Raw genomic sequence first — 19,708 nt, forward strand, 5'->3', positions numbered from 1 at the left:
ATCAAATACCTCCTCAGCCTTTATTGAGATCATCGTATTTTTTTTCCTTTGTTCCATAACATGCTGAATTGCATTCATGCATTTGCTAATGATTCGTTCTCACAGTCTTGAGTAAGCCTTATGTGTTTCAATAACATCACTTAAACAGTTGTGAGATCTATTTTTTTTAAAGACAACACTGCCATTGAATCGATTCTGACCCATAGTGAACCTGTATGACAGAGTAGAACTCCATAGGTTTCTACTTTAGGGGAGCAGACAGCTTCTTCTTCCTCCTATAGAACAACTGGGGTGTTTGAACCACCAGCCTTGTGGTTAGCTCAATACCTACTCCACTGTGCTACCAGGACTCCTCTATGAGATCTTTTCCCATTGAAAATGTAGTACCTGTTTTATTATCAGCGGATGGCACACATGCGTGGGTCACGGCTCACCACCAGCCTCTCTGAGGGCGGGGGCTCTCTGCTCCAGTAGAGAGTTAGAGCCTTGGAAACTCATAGGAGCAGGTCTACCCTGTCCTATAGGGTCAGTATGAGTCCCTTTCGACTCGATGGCCTCACAGAAAACTAGGACTATTCTAAGCAAGTTAGCTTAAAGCCCACTAAATGCTCTGTTTCCTTTCATAGGTGGAGGGCCAAGGAAGTGGATTGATGGAGCACCACTTTGAGTTCCACATGGAGAAGGTTAAAGGATTGGCCCCCCTGCAGGCAACAGTCTGGGGAGAAGCAGATTGTTACATCCAGTACTACTTTCCAGCGCAGGATTCGAAACCCAGCGTGCTGGAGGGACCTGAGATCCTTGAAAACGGTAAGTTTGGGAGAGTATGTCCTCATACGTACGCTTAGGGATTTTCTCCTGTGTGAATTTTGTCTTGTTTTTAACGTTATCTGGACAATAAAATAAAATAGGAGATGGGCTAATTTCTTTACTTTTATTTTTAAATACAGTTTCTGTAGCTCTTTATTTTGATATAATAGCAAATTTACAAAAGAATTGAGAGAATAATACAAGAATTTCTGTACACCCTATGCCCAGATCTACCAATTATTTACATGTTATTCCACCTCATATCATTCACATGGCTACTCATTATTTTTCTGTAATATATTAACTTTTTCCTGAGCCTGAACTATTGTAATCATGAGGTCACTTTATATCAAGCTGAGGTCTCCACCATTGTTAGAATCTTGTCTCTGTGTAGGTGCCTGTCCTACATAGTACAGTGAGGAGCCCAGGGGCCACTGCTGGACTGCTCACTGCATTTCACACCGAAAGATGAGGCTGCCTGCTCTCTCGAGGACTTACAGCCTTGGAAACCCTGCATAGGGTCCCTGTGAGTCAGAATGCAGTGGGTTTGGTTTGGGGGGTTTAGATAGTACAGTTGGCCCTCAAATAACAAGTTTGAACTGCCTGGACCCAGTTAAATTCAGATTTTTTTAATTGAAAAAAACAACCATCAATGTTGAGCAGTTTATCTCCAGTAAGTTGCGTATCACACTAAAAAGTCATCTCTTAAACGTCCATATCTGTTTTTCACTGTGTTTAATGCAGTACTCTAAGCCTTGAGTAGCATGAGACCCATACAAAGTGCTCTCAAGAAGCAGAAAGAAGAAATGGCAGTGCAGGCAGTAGTTGAATGGCTTGATAGGCACTGTAGATTGAGGTCTGCAGCTGTGGCTGGCCACCGTTTTAAACTAAATGAAACTGGCTTCAAAGACCAGTATAAAAAAGGAAAAGAAATTCATGAAAGTTCATGTAGTTGCTGCTACACCAAGCAGGCATGAAAACCTTGCACTTCTTGCAAAATTCTTTTTCTATCCCATATTAAAAATGCAGCTTTTATGTGGGTGCAGTGTGTGTGTGTGTGTTTGTGTATACAGACACATAACAATATGTGTTAATTGACTTATCTGTAGGCTTCAGGTTAGGAGGAGACTATTAATAGTTAAATATGGGAGGAGTTAAAAGTTATATGTAGATTTTCAGCTGTGTGAGGGGGGACTTTAACCCCCCCTGTTAAGGTCACCATATCTACTGACTGGTGTGTTTCAAGGGACGTACACAAGGTGAAGTGGGAGGTCCAAAGTTCATAGTTCAGACAGTAAGCCGGAGCGGGAATGAGAAGAGTACAAGGGTAGAAGAAAGAGAAAGAGCAGTCTCTGCTAGAAGATCCATTTCCCTTCTAGAAGCAGACCATGGAAAAACCCTGTTAACTGATTGGTTGATCCCATCAGATCCCATCATGGAGATGAAGACAGTATGGACCACAAAGCAGCCAATCCTCTAGCTAGCCAAACCACTACAAATCCCAGAAATACCTCTCATCTTGCCCTTCACAGTGCTGAAAGGGACTTCTCTTTACTGGTGAGCCAAGTCCATGATGGTCTGCCCACAAGCAGATGGCTTCGCATGCTATTTGAACCTCCTCAAATGTTCTCTTCGTTTAGCCGAGTTCAATTGTCCTTCAAACTTAGAGGCAGAAGCACAAACCAGAGATTCACTTTTCTCCTGTTTAACAGATGAGACACCCCTGTTATCACCACTGTAGTTATTTATCCTATCACTATAATTGTTTAGTTTTCTATTTCTCACTTTTGATTTTAAGATCCTTAAACATAAGATGCTAATATACCCTTAGCAAATAATGGATGAAAGGATAGCTAGGTAGATAGATTAAATTACATTTTCCATACATACCTGAATTACCCTGTGGTAGAATAACTCTCTTTACACAGAGATTGGGTGTGCTCCTTCTTACCTAGGTATTTCAGCCTGGTGTGATAGAAAAGCTTATAAAGGAAAAATTGAATCGCAGGATTTAAATTCCACTTCCACCTAATTCGGTGATCTTGGGCACATTGAATCTCTCCCAGCCAATTTCCAAATCTGTTAAATAGAAGTGGGGCAGGATCAGGAGACACCCTACATCACAGATTTTTTTTTATGAGAAATACATTAGCTTTAAAAGTGTTCTAGAAGCTATAAAATAGTACTGTATGAGTATCTATTACTACTATTATTATAATTACCTGGTGGCATAGTGGATACTAACTGCAAACTTAGTAATTTGAAACCACTCTACAGGATAAAGCTGAGACTTCCTGCTCCTATAAAGAGTGACAGTCTCAGAAACCCACAGGGACAGCCCTACCCTGTGCGATAGGGTCTCTATCAGTCAGAATTGACTCAATACAGCGAGAGAGAGAGAGAGAGAGAGAGAGAGAATTTCCTTGGCAGGGGTAAGAATTCACATTCTTAACTACTTTATTCTTGTTACTTGCCCCATGTTGAGAATTATTGGGTTAGGTGATGCTAAGAAGGCACAAGCAACCAAAGGAAAATTTAGACTTCATTAAGTTAATTTTTTTTTTTAACATTCTTAATACGAGAATATTTTTGTACAATTAAATGTTGAAATCCATAACACCTGAATTTTTAATTTCAGGAAAATTTTTTTTTGTTTTTATTCTTTACTTTCATAGTTACCAGTATATATTTTAATATATACATTTAATTAAATGTTACGAAAATGTCATGCTCGGAATTATAGGGTTAAGATGAACTTGGTGCTGCAACAGCTGCCCTCTTGGGTTTAGGAGTTGTTCCTTTGCGGACTCCATGCCTGAATCTGCGGTAGACAATGTTTAGGTGCCTCATTCAACCAGTACCGGTGGTACTTTGTCTTTTAGCCTTGGCTCTCCAGTTATACTTTCTCTTGCGCGTGACTGGGGCATCACATTTGCCACAGGTTGACTTCTGGAGATGGCAGCCCTTGGAGCCACAGCAGCGGTACAAGGTGTGTGTGTCTTATTGCGAGGCTTTCCGAAGGATGACGTTCCCTTCGTCGTCTCACTTCTGCAGCCAAGACCAAGGAGCGTAGTTAAAAGTTAACACATCACAGCACACACTTAAAGAAATGAAAACTCCTGGTAATGATGAGTACAAGATTGAAGGAGATGTTCTCAAACCGACTGTGGTGGTGATTGTACAATGCTTCTTGATGTGATTGAACTCTTGAATTGTATGATATATGAATTACACAGACTGCTGGCGGGAGTGTCAAAACTCAACATCCAGCATAAGAAAAAATATTCTCAAATTATATCTCTGAAATCCAGGGAGTCTAGTATCCAGAATATATCAACTTAGAACTCAACAATAAAATTACAACTAGACCAGTTAAGAAGTAAGCCAAGAACATCCTCTCACAGAGGGGTCACAAGGCAGAGACGAGCCAGTCAGGGTGCAGTAGAGCACCAATGAAGCACACAACTTTCCTCTAGTTCTTTAATGCTTCCTCCCCCCACTATCAGTTCTACCTTACAAATCGGATTAGACCAGAACATGCACACCACGACAGATAAGAACCCACCGCACAGGGAATCCAGGATAGATAAACCCCTCAGGGCCAACAATGAGAGTACAGATACCAGGAGGATTAGAGGAAGGTGGGGGGAGAAAGGGGGAATCGATCACAAGGATCAATATATAACCCCCTCCCAGGGGGACCTACAACAAAAAGTGGGTGAAGGGTGACAGAGGATGGTGTAAGATATGAAAATAATAATCTATAAATCAAGGGTTCATGAGGAAGGGGGGGAAGGTGGGGGAAATGAGCTGATATCAAGGGCTCAAGTAGAAAGAAAATGCTTTGAAAATGTATGGCAGCATATGTACAAATGTGCTTTACACAATGGATGAATGTATGGATTGTGATAAGAGATGTAAGAGCCCCCAATAAAAGTATTTAATAATAATAATAAAATAAGCCAAGAATTGATTTAAATAGTTAGCTCTATAGAAAAATACAAATGGTCAGAAGCACATGCAGACATACCTATTATCATTAATCATTTAGAAAATGAAAACTCAAACCACAATGAGATACCATTTCACACCACTAAGATGCTTAGAATTTTTTGTTATTGTAAAAATATGTATGTATAACACAGTATTTACCAATTCAACACTCTTCAGGTGTTTAGTGACATCAATTACATGAATCATGTTGCGTAATCATCACACATACCCATTGCCAAATTTTCTGTCATCATAAACAGATATTCATACTTCTTAAAAAGTAATCTTTCAGCCACTCTGCCTACAGCAACCACTAATAAACTATAGCCTATATGCATTGGCTAGTCTTGTTACTTCAGATAAGTGAGACCATACAATATTTGTCTTAGTGTATCTGGTGTAATTCACTCAGCATAATTCAAGGTTCATCCATTTTGTATCATGTTTCGAGACTACTCTATAGCTATGATTAAAAATAAAAACATAATAAGTGTTGGCAAAGATGTGGAAAAATTGGAACCCTCTTACATTGGTGCATGTAAATTGATGCCACCGCTGTGTAAAAAAATCTGGAAGTTCCTCAAAGAATTAGCCAGGGACACCACCCCCCCCACCCCCAATGCTGCTCCTCAGTATCCATCAAAAGCAAAACCTTCCAATGCAGAGTGACCATCAGGGACCCAGGAGAACTGCCTAATCTGCCATCGCTTCTCCCCAGAAGGACTGGGGCTTCACACTGCCAGCCCTGTGGATAGCAGCTGAGCACTTAACCACTGCACCATCAGGCTCTGCAAGTGTCCCTTCAAAATCAGAGCGTAAATGTTTATAGCCGCATTGCCCATAAGAGCCCAAAAGTGAAAACAGCTGGAAATATCTGTCAGATGAATTGATTTTTAAAATTTGATATATAGTTTTTTTAATTTGATGTATTTTATACCATAGGCTCCCAAACTTATTTGGCCTACCACCTCCTTAAAAAACAAAAAATTACTCAGTGCCCTTTGGCAATTTAAAATTGTTTACTATAGCCCATAATCTAGAATAAGGTGTAGGGGTCTGCTTTTTCAGCTGCCACGCTCCCCCCCCCCCCCACCTCCAGGGCATGGTATCACCCACTTTAGGAACACTGATCTATACAGTGGAATAGCACTCAGCCATAAACAGAAATGAAGTCCTGATAACTGGTACAGTGGGGAACATTGAACTGTTACTCTAAGTAAAAGAAGTTGAGCACGTAACACTACACATTGTATGGTTCTTTTTATGTGAAGTGCCTATAATTGGGTAAATCTGTAGATGCAGAAAGTATATTAATAGTTGCCAGGGATGGGGCAAGGGGGCAGAAAATGACGAATGGTTGTTAATGGGACAGAGTGATATTTTTGGTGATGATAGCAATTTTCTGAAATTAGATAGTGGTAGTGAATGGACAACTTTGTAAATATGGTTGTATTTAAACCCACTGGATTATATACTTCAAACAGATTACTATTCTGGTATATGAATTCTATCTTGATTTTTAAAAAGAATTTTGTTACTCCTTTTGAATCATGTTAGCACCTGGATATTTGTCCGATTTCTGCACTAAGGTGGTCATAATGGGATGATTAAAATCCCGCAAAGAGACCCCTTTCTTCTGTGTGCTCACAGAACCTCAGGGAACCCCGGCGCTAGGGAAATGGACCATGTCGTTCGTCTCTGACGACATGGCATCGTGGAACCTCCTCACAGCCTCGTCTGCGTAATCTTAATGATGACGTCTGCTGTGTTCCTCACAGGAGTACTTCTAGCAAAAGAGTTTTAAAGTGCCTTTTAAAGGATGGTAGAAATATAGTGTCATTGTCATGTTTCTTACTGCATGTAAAGCCCTCAATGATATTTTGTATTATCCTGATTTGCTTTGCTTTCCCAAAGGAATCTCTCTGAAGCCCTTCAGATCTGCAACCACCCTCTGCGTTCCAGATCCCGTCTTCAATAGTGAGCACCACCACTCCCTGCTCCTGCCAACCGACGTCCCAGTGCAGCGGCTCCTGCTCAGTGCCTTCTCCGCACGCGGGCTCGTGCCTGGAGGTGGAGTCCAGTTTGAAGTCTGGTGCAGGTATTACAGTACAGAGAACCCAGGCCTGTGTCCCAGAGGCAGTGCACAGTCATAGAGCCTCCTCTCCCGAACCAGCTTCGGCTGAACTATTAAAAGGAAACTTAAGGTAGTCCCTTTGGCTCTGTTTTATATTATTTGGGTTTGACAGTGACGCTTGTCCAGATGCTTCTGAAATCTGTTCAATCATTGGGCCATAGTGAAAACTATCGTCTACATTTCTCACTAACTTTCGGAAGTGAAATCGCCTCATTTTACCATCTCGTGTCTCTTGAAACATCGCAATCTTTTCTCTGCTTTTCTTACTGCCTCATTTAGTCCAGGCTCTCATAACAGGGATTGCTTTTTAACTAGTCTTCTTGCTTCTCGGCTCATTTCTTTTCCTCTGTTCTGCCCACTGCCAGAAGAATAACCCATGTAAAATATAAATCTATCCTTGTCTTAGAAGATTTCCAGGAAACATAATTGCGTGAATAAAGATATTCAGCTTACCTATTGGTAGCCACCCCTAAGAAACCTACTAATGAGATTTAAAATTATTAATATGAAAGGATGGGTAAAAGCATCAGGGGGTATTCTCTGATGCATTCTCATAAGGATTCTTATTCTCAAAAGCATTCTCATAAGGAGCCCTGGTGGGAGAGTGGATTACATTGGGCTGCCAACCGCAAAGTCTGCAGTTCAGAACCACCAGCTGCTCCGTGGGAGAATGATGAGGGTGTCTTCTCCCGCACAGATGTAGTCATGGAAACCCTAGAGAGCATCTCTACGCTGCCCTGTAAGGTCAATATGAGTTGGCAGTAGGTTTGGTTTTCCTACTGCCAGAAACTTCTAAATACAATTTGAGAAAAACAGGTTTAAAGAGATCACCTATATTTGATTTACAACTCTGTGATCCAATAATGGAAGGTTTTACTTGAGGGGAAAAAAGAGAGATACTTGGGAATCCTTATTACCCCTCCAAATTCAATGAGACTTGACCTAAACATGGTTGAGCCTTGGGAAGGATTTCCGCTAGTTTACTTACAACCACTTTTATTGCTACAGAAAAGAAAGAACCTCTTAGGAGTGCTTACAACCAGAGATCCAGATCTGATTCAGATACCTCAGTTAGAAAGGCTCTGGGAAATGGGGCTTTGTCCTGAACACATAATTTGTGAGGTTCCTCTTGCACAGAACCAAAAACCCACTGCCATCAAGTTGATACTGCCTCATAGCAACCTTATAAGACAGGGTAGCACTGCCCCTGGGGGTTTGTTTCCAAGACCGTCACTGCGGGAGTAGAAAACCCTGTCTCCCTCCTGCAGAGAGACGAGCGGTTTCCCTCTGCCAGACTTTGCACATTGCAGCCCAGTGTGAAACCACTACACCACCAAGGTTCCCTCCTCCACATATTGGGCAGTAAATCCAGCCAGACAAGACCCCAGCTACATCACACTAGTCGGGGCCCCAAAGATAACTAGATATTGAAAAGCTGATCCTTGGGGCAGAGTGACTCATCCATCCACCTAAATCTTTCAACTGACCGTTTGTATTTACAGATATTATTATCCTAATGTGAGAGACCAGATGGTCGCTAAAGGAACCTTGCCACTCTCAAGGATCTGTGCCATGATAACCATGCAGCACCGTGAAGATGCAGGAATGCAGACCTTTAATCTCCCTTTAACCCCCAGGCTTGAGAACAGGGAAGATGTGAAGAACCAATCATCAGGTAGTTGGAGCCATATTTGTCTTTCCCTTTCAAAGTCAGTGTACATAAATAGTCCTTTCCCTCCAAATTAGTGACTTTTAATGAAGAAAGGGTACAACAAGCACTAAAATCCTGAACATGACACAGGCCAAGTCAGTTTTATTCTATTGTACATGAGATCACCACGAACGAGTTGGACCATCCCCAGCTGACAACCACCTTTTGTGAATCTGATGGAAACTATCCGACACCCTCTCTTTAGAAAAATGAGTATAGAATATACCTTGCAAATACCACCCGTAATTTTAGAAAATTCATAATTCCATGGATCTCTGTTGATTTCACCTTTAACATCAGGTATACTCAGAGAAATACTATTCCAAGGTAACATGAGCTGATGTGTAGAGGGACTTCAAAAAGTTCATGGAAAAAAGGGACTAAAAGAACAGAATTCTTCCACAAACTTTATGAAGCTGCTTCGTAGTTAGCATGAGCTAAGAACTCCATGTGGGTGGGGGGGGGGGAGAGGAGAAAGTAGGGGTTTTAAGCCATAGTATATACGTACTGATGTTTCCAACAGAGTGACCTCCCCTCCAAATAGATCATCAGATTAGGATTAGCCTCCTAAATCCAGTAACTGCGTGTTTGCTGGACTATCTGCCAAAACAAAACAATCTTACCTTTGCAAGATTAAGATGGAACTGACCCTCACTGATCAGCCTGTTCGGTGTTTCCTTTTAACCTCCTTCTTTAGGCTTGCTGGATGTGGGCCTCCGATACAGGCGTACTCCACGGACAGCAGAGGGAGCTCTTGCTGCCCGAACTGTTTCCATCTCAGTCCACATCATCAGAGCCTGTGGTCTGCAAGCAGCAGCCAAGTAAGTCAGCTTCAGAAAAGCCATTCTCAAACTTTTTCCCGTGTAGCCCATATGATAATCAGATACCGAAAAACCTTACATGTACAATTCTGTTTACTAATCACAACCCTCCTCCTTTCTTTTTCTGTTAAGAAAGCATTTCATAATACAAGTTAGTAAATCACTTGCAAGTTTTCCTATATTAGCTATTCTTGGTAATGTTGTCCCCTGACCTTCTCCAACAATCTTATCCTCTAGCCTACTTGACCCTTTACTCCTGTGGTCATATATATGACCTTAAGCCATGCCATAGCAGTCACTGCATCTCCTCTGTAAAACTGTTAAGCATTTCAGTCTCTCGAGTATAGCCTTCTAGCTTTCCAGCATGTCCCTCTTAGTCTGTTCTAAAAACATTAGCCAGCCATCCTGCTAAAATGTAAGGCAGTGTGTTAGCTCCGGTTGACTAGAGAAACAAATCCAGGGACATTCATATATGTGTAAGAGAGAACTTTATATCAAGAAGTAATTATGTATCAATAAAGCATCCCAGCCCAGTCCAGATCAAGTCCATAAATCTGATATTAGCCCATGAATTCCTCTTCAAACTCATGCAGCACATGCAATGATGCAAAATGCAGGAAGATCACAGGCCAGTGGGTGCAATGTCTTGTGGATCTAGTGGCAGTGGAAGCATCTCAGAGCTGCCACTGGTCTCTGAGTGGTTTCTCAGCAGCAAAGCGAAGCAGAGGGAGGAAGTTCCCAGAATCCTCATGAGAAGGCCATACCCACAAGGAGGCATCATCAGTCTGTGACCTGATAGGCTGGCCTCCACCCTTCTATTCTCAAGTTGACACAAGTTTATGTAACTGCCACAATCATGTTGACCTGCTTCTGCATAAAACCCACCATCGACTTACCATGTCATTCAAAGCAAAATCCAGTGGCTATAAGACCCTTCATGCTCTGACCTTCTGGTATTTCTGCTCCTCTTCCTGCTTATCCACTCTAGCCTCTGGCCTTCCTGTTGATTCTGAGCACACCGAGGTCTTTGTCCTGCAAGACTTGGTTTCTGTAGAGAAACATGATCTCATTCTGTGTGCACACTCAAAAAAACCACATGACTATTCTTTAGCATGTCAATTAAAGGTGTGTAGGTTCTGTCCTATCATGGTCCTCTGTACTAAGAAAGAAAAGCATCCCCTGCCATCTGGAGCTGGTCTCACAGCTAGACTTTGGTGTTTTCCTGTAGAACATAAAAACACTATTTCAAACACCCGCTTCGGCCAAGGCCACTCTGTGTCCATGAGGAATTGAGGCCAAAAACAAGACGAAGCACAAACAAAATACCAAAAAGCCAAAGATTCCCCTATCTTAACTTTCAAAACGTGACTGCTGCATCTTAACCGATTATAGCATTAGCCGTACTCTTATCTTCCCTTGGGGGCCCTGGTGGCATAGTGGTTACACCTTGGGCTATCATCCGCAAGGTCAGCAGTTTGAAACCATAGCCGCTCCACAGGGGCAGATGGAGCTTTCTACTCCTGTAAACAGTTACAGTCTCAGAGATTCACAGGGTCGCCCTGCCCTGTCCTGTAGGGTCACTCTAAGTCAGCAGCAACGCAATGGCAGTCAGGGAGCATCTTCCCTTCCTCTAGATAAGATTGAATAAGTGAGGTGTCACATGAGCCCAGCCTTGTAAGTCCTTCTGACACCTCTGATTAAGACACCCCATCATGCCCCATTGGGTCTGTTCTCCATTAATGTACATTCAGCTGCAGTTGAGTCGTCGTGGTCTCCAGCTGATGGCCTTGAGCTCTACAGTGGAGTGTCCTCCTGTCCTCAGAGTGGGCAGATGGGGGGTGTTTCTTATAACCTTCATTCTGGTTTACTAAGAAATCACATGTGGCTCCTCCATAAGGCCAGGCAGGAAGCGCGTGGCTGGCCTTTCTTCTTGGTCGCCTCAGAAGTAGTGGAGATGTGTTCCAGATAGGCAAGCTGATTTTTGATGTTGCCAGGGCTCCTCATTCCCACCCATCTTCCCTGCAGGGCTTTGGCCGAGAAGGAGCCCAGTCTCCAGTTCAGTGCTACATTTGGAGTCAACACCTTTGTCACCACTCACCTCTCCTTCCTGCCCAAAGGAGAGCAGCGTCAAACCCGCCCTGTGGCCTGTTCCTTCTGCCCTGAATTCTCCCATCACATCGAGTTCTCCTGTAACGTGGTAACTCAGCACTGCAGTGGAGAGGCCTGTTTCCTGGCAGAGCTGTTGGAGTTTGCAGAAATTACTTTTGCTCTTTATCATGAAGATACCAAGTCAGGTGAGCACTGAAGGACTGTGACCATGAGGATTAAGAAGGGCTCTGTCTTGCATGACACAGCCTTAGTGCTTGGTTGCTGGAGATGCATGGTGAACAAGAAACTGATCCAGGCCCCATGGGGCCTACTGAAGGAGGCAGCTTGATCTAGGATAACGAGTGTAGACATACGGTTTAGGGACCACATAGGAAGAGCATCCAACTGAATTTTAGAAGGTCAGCAAAGTCCCAGACTAGAAGTGAAACTCAGCTTCTGGTGCCAACTTGGTGGCCTTTCAAGAATTTTTTTTTTTTTTAACTTGGAAAACTCTGGGAGATAGCAAAATACTTTTGGAAGTATTCTTCTTTAAAGAAGTGAAGGTGTTTATTAAAAAACAATTTTTAAACTGTCATATGCCAGATAGTCTAGAGGGAAAAGAAGGCATTCTCTTTAGGAGAAGCATAAAAAAACCAAAACCAGTTGCCGTCAAATTGACTGAGACTCCTGGCAGCCCCATGTGTGACAGCATCACTCTGCTTCCAAGGCTGTTTTGTTTTCTTACCTAGCCTGCCAGGCCTTTGTTTTGAGAGATGTCCGGGTAGGCGCCAAGCTTCTGCCGTTCAGATAGCAGCTGAGCACATTAACCATTTGCCATAGGAAGTTGTTCTGAGAGTCAAGAGCCCTGGTGGCTGGCGTAGTGGTTATGCGTTGGCTGGTGGTTAGGTCAAAAAGCACCAGCCGCTCCACAAGAGAAAGCCAGGGCTTGCTATCCCGTGACCAGGTACAGCCTCAGAAACCACGGGGTCGCTTCTCCCCTGTCCTACCGGGTCACTCTGAGTTGGCATCGACTCCGTGGCAGTGAGTTGGGTTTGGTTTGACAGAAAGGAGAAACTGGGTTTTGGTACTAATGTAAAATTATCTGTACTTGTGGTTCTGTTGAAAAGCAGGGAGGATAGAATAAGCAGCCTTTCAAGAACTTGCCGAGCCAGGGGTTCTTTATTGATAGCTAGACAATTTTTATCATGAACATTTTCTTTGATTCCTAATTGTAGCCTATACCCAGACTTTAAAAACTGTTTATGTTTTTATATCAAATGTTTGGAAAATACAAAAAGCATATTACATTACTCTTAATTCATGTGGCCTCCCCTACTCAGTTCTCCTTAAACCAAACTGAACTTTCCACCTAACGTGTGACCATCGGGATAAGTATTGAGCAGGGCTTGTCATAAGAACTAGTTTTTCTTAGACTAGGGCTACAAGTAAGTGCACGCTCAAAACCCATTCATTTATCTGTGACTTAAATATGTCCGTGGTGGCTCATCATAAAGACATCCTTATTATTTTGTTGAAAGACGCTATACATTATCCCCGTGGGGCATATAGTAGTTCTATTGGTATTACCATTAATCTAGCTGGTGGTATAAAATTTAAAACTCTTGAGAAAAAAGGAAGTATACATATATGAGATAATTTTTTAGACCAAAATACATGGATTGTTGATTTGTACAGAAAATAATTTAGGTGACTGGACAGTATTTCCACTAACAATGAGGGTTAGAGAGAGGCCAAAACTTTAATGATGCTTATTCACAAAGGCGAAACCTGGGCTATAATGTCGTAAATAGGCGGTGAGTATCGAAATACCACGTCTCTGGTAGGTAGTCTTGAGCTGTCATTTATTGAGCACCTTCAAGGTAAGAATTCTGGACCAACGTCCAGTGACTTCCACATCCGTATCTTTGGGATAGAAGTCATCTGCTTCCCTCACTGAGGCATTTCAGCCTTACTCTCGTGGGAGCTTGTCCATTCCTTTAATCTGATAGCAATGTGCTTAAGGTAGCGTTCAGTTAAATTATTGGGAGTCCCAGGACAGATAGGACCCCTACCCCATCGCCTCTTGACTTGGGTTTCCAGCAAGGTTTACTGATCATTCTTGTAGAGGTGACCATGAAATATGGCAGGAACTGATTGGTCCTTATCCCTCTCTCCCCGTCATGGGAAACTCACCTGGTTGAGTTGAGGCCTCCCTTGTTGAAGTGGTTTTTAAGATGTACAAATAAAGGAGTGGAATAGTCCATGAGCTCTAGTGAGGCAAACTCCCTCATTGCCTGGGAAACTGGACTAGAAGATTAGAAGACTTGAGAACAGAAGCCGCCTTTGTCTTAGTGTTTATTTTATAGTAGTCGTCTCAGACAATATTTATTCTTTTGAGATTTGCTAAGTTGTTTCTTATGGAGATGACAGAGACATGTACATACACACAGATAAAGCCAATGTGTCAAGATGTTAATGAGTGAATTCAAGGGAAGAGAATATAGAAGTGTACTATAATAGTCTTAAAATTTTTTCAAAGTCTGACAGTTTTCAAAATAAAATGTTTAATTTTTTAAAATGACAGAGGGGATTCAAACTCTTGACTAAGCTATAAACAAGATGTCCCCTATCATCCAAACTGAGACTCAGTAAGTATCAGTAGAGGAGTGTATGGATATACTGTAGACACCGCTCTTAGTCAACAGCCCGGTTCTCTCTCTTGTTTGATTTAACAGCCAGTGATATAACCAGTCTCCACACATCCAAAGAGTATCTGCTTGGAGTAGTGAAGATTCCAACCAAAGAGCTCCTGGTCAAGAGGTCTGGTAAGGATTCTGGGTGATCGCTTCCTAGTCTTACTCTTTCCCATTCACTTCCACACAAGAGGGTATCTCTTGCTGGATCACCTTCGTAAGATAAACAAAAGTAATATGAGCCCTAAACAGAAGCTTCTCAATTCCCTCACATACTCAAAAGGTTTTCTTCACATTTTACATCCTCTCCTAAGCATTCTCAAGGTCATCTAATAGAGCGAAGAAGCTCAAAATATTACACTGTTATCTTCATCTTGGAAAGATGATGATGATGATATAATAATGAATATGGTGATACCCATTATATTGTGTAGCACTTGGTAAAACATTTGTTTGTGCTCTATGATAACCCTGCCTGGCAAACATACAGGATCGTATCATTTTTATTTGGCAGATGAAAAATTTAGGTGCAGAGAAGTTAAGTGATTTACAAAAATTATGCAGCTGGTAACTGCCAGGACTAGAAATTAAATCAGGATTTGCCCATATTACATTCTTCTTGCTAACTAGAGAAAAAGCAAGGATATGAAGTAATGCCCCAGAAGAATGAAACTACCAGGGAGGCAAGATGAGCTGTAACAAAAGCTGAGAGATGAGAGACTCAGGGCTCTCCCAGAATGACGCGCTAGTTTCATGGCAGGCCAAAGGAAAACTCGGCTTCCATCTCCTAGCCTTTGCTCTGTCTACCAAGGTCACTGCCTTTCAGATGAAGCACAAACTCACTGTGCATCTGTGCTTACATTCAGCTTCTACCCCCAAGGTGATGGCTCTGGGGTGAAGAGTGGTTAAGTCTGTTTTGTTTTGTGTTGTCTTGTATTTTGCTTGTAAGACGATAATTGAAAATCTTTCTTTTCTCCCACAAGGGATCTCAGGGTGGTATCCTGTCATATCTCCAGTAGATGGCATCCTGCCTCACAACCTGGAGCTTATGCAGAAGATGGTGGGTGGCCTGGAGCTTTCCGTTTCCTTCACCCATCCTGGAGACCGGGAGCGGGTGCTGGAAGCTGCTGAGCTGTTGGGCTGGAACTTTGACAATAACCTGAAGGATCTTGTCAATATGGACCAAGAGGAGCCAGCCACCGTCACCATCTCCACTCCCAGGCTCTGGCTGCCCATGCATTGTGTGCTGCTTGCCGGCCAGAAGCACCTCCACAGGAGTACTTACTGCTACCTGCGCTACAAGCTGTATGACCACAAAGGCTTTTGGACTCCTCTCAAGAAGCCTAAGGAATCTGCAACCAAAGACCAGGTCATGGTTACTTTCAAAGCATTCAAAAGAGCGGAGGTCAGCAGGGGCCCGTCCCTGCTTTGGTACTTCAGGGAAGAGAGGTTCGAGATCCAGGTGTGGCGGGCTTATGGCAATGATAGTGTGGAGCGGCCCCACCAGACTGACACCTGGATTGGCTCAGCCTACGTGGACCTGACCAGACTCGGGGAGAGGTCAGCGAGAACACTAACTGTCAGTGGTAAGTGAGGAGCCAGGCTCAGCTCATGTGACTGGAGCACCTGTTCTGTGTCAAACGTGATAACCCATCCCAGCCACTATTGTGCATAATCCTCCCAGTGCTCCTGTTCTACAAAACAAACCCATTGCTGTTGGGTCAGTTACAACTCGTGGCAAACCCTAGTGTTGAAGAGAACTGCTCCATAAATTTGTCTTCGCTATTATTTATATAGAATCATATCACCAGGCCTTTCTTCCTCAGCACCTCTGGTTGGGTTGGAACCATTAACCTTGATGTTAGTAACCAAGTGCAGAATCTTTGTAATGACCAGGAACCTTAGACCCATTTACAGCCATGGAATGGGAGCTCAGACAAGTTGGATAACCTGCCCAAGCTCACAAGCTAGTAAATGTTCTTCCATTATTTCATAATGAAAGTTTCATCATAATTTAGGAGTGTTTTGTTTAACTTGAAATTTCAAAAAGAAGACCATAACTGGCTGCTTTGAAAAGGGCCTTACAGGGTAGCAGTCCCTTGACAGGGTCGCTGGGACTCTGAGAACAGCCTCCGACCTTTGCCGTTGCAGAGTGCGTCCACCAGTCAGCAGCGCTCCGCACATCATGTAGGGCCTAGGCCAGGGGTCCTGAAACTGCCAGGTCACTGTCCCTCAGACCCGTTGGAGGGCCGGACTATAGTTTAAAAAAAAACACCTGTGAACAAATTCCTATGCACACTGCACATTTCTTATTTTGAAGTAAAAAGACAACGGGGCAAAAACACCCGGCGGGCTGGATAAATGTCCTCGGTGGGCCGCATGTGGCCCGCAAGCCGTAATTTGAGGACGCCTGGCCTAGAACCTTGTAAGAACTCAGCGAATGTGTTGAAAATAAAAATGTGTGCCTTTAGGGAACTACTTTGAATCAGATGTCTAAGAACCCGTCATACCATCTAGAAGGCTAGTCTTTTCATGACACCGACCAGGCTGTCCCTCCTGTCTGTTCAGCATGTCCTGGAGCTCTAAAGAATTGACCCAAAGAAAAGGAAAAAGCTAACATTTTGTGAGGGCCAGTATGTGCCGGATGCCTTTCTTATTAATTATTTGTTGATTTATGTACTTGATCCTGATACTTCAGAGATGAATATAAAATAGTTCCCGATTTCAGTGAGTTTACAGTCGACTGGGAAAATAGAGTAATAAATCAATCATGAGAGTGAAGCATGAGAACTATGTAATGGTTATTTCTGGTGGGGCCTGGAAGTACAGGGATGGGACCCCTCTTTATTTCAAAGGAGCCATCTCAGTGGGGTCACACTTCACCCGAGTTTCAAAGACATAAGAGAAGGGGAAAGGGAAGTATTTGAAACAGAAGCACAACATGAGTGGAGGCACAGAGACATGAAGCAGGTGGTTAGTACATGTTAGGTGTGATAAGGAATCTGGATTGGCTCGGTGAGAGAGGATGCATGAGGGGGAGGGGAGATGATGTTAAGCAGGCCGAAAGAGTACTATATATTACGGATCTGCAAAGCAGACGAGTCAGGATTTGTTTCTGGAGAAGGAATTAGAGGTGGCCAGACTGAATTCCTCACTCACATGATCACTAATGTCAACAATCCTATAATGTAGTTAGCTATTCTTTCTTCCGCTTGAGCAAAATGAGTCACACACCATATTTCAGCCCTGGTAACTTTGTGCTGGGCAGGTATGCGTAAGAGGAGGATTGAATGTGTCTGCCTAATCTTTTCCAAATTCTCTGGCTCTCTCTAGACTCAGCAAGTATAAGTCCGGCTCCATGGAGCCAAATTCTATATGCCTTATTTTATCTGGGCTGGTCTAAGGTTACCTCAGAGACTGCAGACAAGATTGTTTTTGCTCACTTGGCTTTTAACCTTACTTTGCTGAAGGAAATAGGTGTAGGATACTGGCTATAGGTTCAAGGATCAGAACTCAAGCATTTACGGAATGACATCAGAAGTAGTTAACTTTTTAAGTCCTCTATTTCTCCCATACTTCACATCACACTAATGCAGTGGTTCCCAACCTTCTTAATGCCGCAACCCTTTTACACAATTCCTCATGTGGTGGTGACCCCCAACCATAAAATTATTTCGTTGCTACTTCATAACTATAATTTTGTTACTGTTGTATTAGTCTGGGTACTTTAGAGAAACAAATCCACAGAAACTCATGTATAAGAGAGAGTTTTATATAAAGGTCAAGTGCACATCAAGAAAACATCCCAACCCAGTGTGGCCCAAGCCCACAAGTCCAACATAAACCCATTAACCCATATGGTCCAACACCAATCCACAAAGTCCTCCTCCATCTCACAAAACAGACACAATGATGCCGACTGCAGAAGGAAAGCCGAGTCAGTGAATGTGTAAGCATCTCAGCACTGGCAGGGGTCTCCACACCTGTGCTCCAGCACCCAGGGTTGCATCGGGGTAGGTCCATGTGGCTTCTCCTTAGAGATGTCTTGCAGAAAGTGAGCCTTGTCAGTTGAAGCAGGGGACTAGCTAAGGCACCTGCACCCTGGTCCGACCATCAGAAAGCAAGAGACCCGAGAACTCTAAAGGCGAGGCTCACTGAGCCATTTATCTCTCCACCCTTCAATTAGCCCCACATGGGTTTATCGGCCAGCTTGGCACAATAAACTAACTCGACTGTTAGGAATCCTAAAGCAAATCGTAATGTGTTTTCCGATGAGGTCGTGCCCCCCAGGTTGAGAACCACTGCACTAATGTAAACTTTTTATCCTGACGGTCTTATTTGTACTAGGCATGGCATTTGATTGTTGTTTGTTGAATGGGTGAACCATTCCCTCTAATTGCCCATCTTATCTGTTAAGGATTACATTTTGCCCCTCAAAAATGTTATAATTCCTTTTATGCCTGTGATTATAACTTCATTTGGGAATGAGTTGTTTGGTTATGTTAATGGTGCACGATCGGCATGAATGTGTCTTGAGTCTATCTTTTTTGAAATATCCAAAAAACAAATTCACTGCCATCAAGTTAATGCCAACTCATAGCAGCCCTAACAACAGGGTAGAACTGCCCCTGTGAGTTTCCGAGGCAGTAACTCTTTACAGGAGGAGAAAGTCCCATATTTCTCATGAGCACCGGGTGGCTTCAAACTGCTGACCTTGCAGTTAGCAGCCCAACACATGCCACTGTACCACCAGCACTCTTTTTGGAGCTATAAGAGAGAATAAATAAGCAAGCTGAGCTAGCAGAGATGGGGAAAGAGGCTTCCAAGCCACAAGAAGACTGCCCAGGAGCAAAAGCTCAGAAGAGACAAGGGCCTTCCCCCAGAGCCAGCAGAGAGAGGACTTTCTCGTAGAGCTAGCTGCCATGGCTCAAACTTCTAGCATCCTAAACTGTGAGCAAATTTCTTTCTGTATGTCAGAGCCACACCCCACCCGCCCTTGTCGTGTTTCTGACACAGCAGCACAAGATGGCCAAGACATCATCCTTCCATGTCGTTTCTTGAGATGAATTTAATGTGTTGCTTTGGGCTTTTCTCCTATCCATGACTCGCCCTTGCTTTCTACTTGTGAGGGTTTTAATAAATTAGACACATTTCATTTTGAAGAAAACAGGCCATTTGAAAATAGAAGATGGGAAAAATTAGATACTATCATTCGTGAATCAACTATTTCCAGCTTCCTCGATTGAAATGAAGCCTGTCTTTTCTAGGAAGCATACTTTGACATTCTGAAGAACTGTTAGTTCCCTCTGCTCTATAAGTTAAATCCCATTTTAATTTCCAGCAAACCAGTAAGTTGCAAATTCATGACTTTAACTCTGCTACTTACTGGGAGAGTGATCTTGGACTGTTTAGTTAAACCCCTCTGGATTCCGGTGATAATAAAGACTCACAAATTTGAATT

The 19,708-nt window shown here is 42.9% G+C and overlaps 1 protein-coding gene and 1 pseudogene across 6 annotated transcripts in view; one reads left to right on the forward strand and one right to left on the reverse strand.

Moving 5' to 3' along the window:
- The window catches only part of C2CD3 (C2 domain containing 3 centriole elongation regulator), a 124,264-nt gene that overhangs the window by 51,660 nt on the left and 52,896 nt on the right, over positions 1 to 19,708 (forward strand). For all 6 annotated transcript variants that reach the window (XM_045293111.1, XM_045293112.1, XM_045293107.1 and 3 more), the window contains exons 17-23: positions 627 to 807; positions 6,715 to 6,898; positions 8,437 to 8,609; positions 9,343 to 9,466; positions 11,492 to 11,760; positions 14,290 to 14,379; positions 15,231 to 15,833. In XM_045293111.1, coding sequence (XP_045149046.1) covers positions 627 to 807; positions 6,715 to 6,898; positions 8,437 to 8,609; positions 9,343 to 9,466; positions 11,492 to 11,760; positions 14,290 to 14,379; positions 15,231 to 15,833 — 1,624 coding nt within the window. The remainder of the gene's footprint in view (positions 1 to 626; positions 808 to 6,714; positions 6,899 to 8,436; positions 8,610 to 9,342; positions 9,467 to 11,491; positions 11,761 to 14,289; positions 14,380 to 15,230; positions 15,834 to 19,708) is intronic.
- On the reverse strand, positions 3,553 to 6,397 carry LOC115870488 (annotated as a pseudogene).

Source organism: Echinops telfairi, unplaced genomic scaffold (genome assembly GCF_000313985.2).
Source record: "Echinops telfairi isolate 266 unplaced genomic scaffold, ASM31398v2 ScPeMD7_1713;HRSCAF=2227, whole genome shotgun sequence".
Classification (NCBI taxonomy): domain Eukaryota; kingdom Metazoa; phylum Chordata; class Mammalia; order Afrosoricida; family Tenrecidae; genus Echinops; species Echinops telfairi.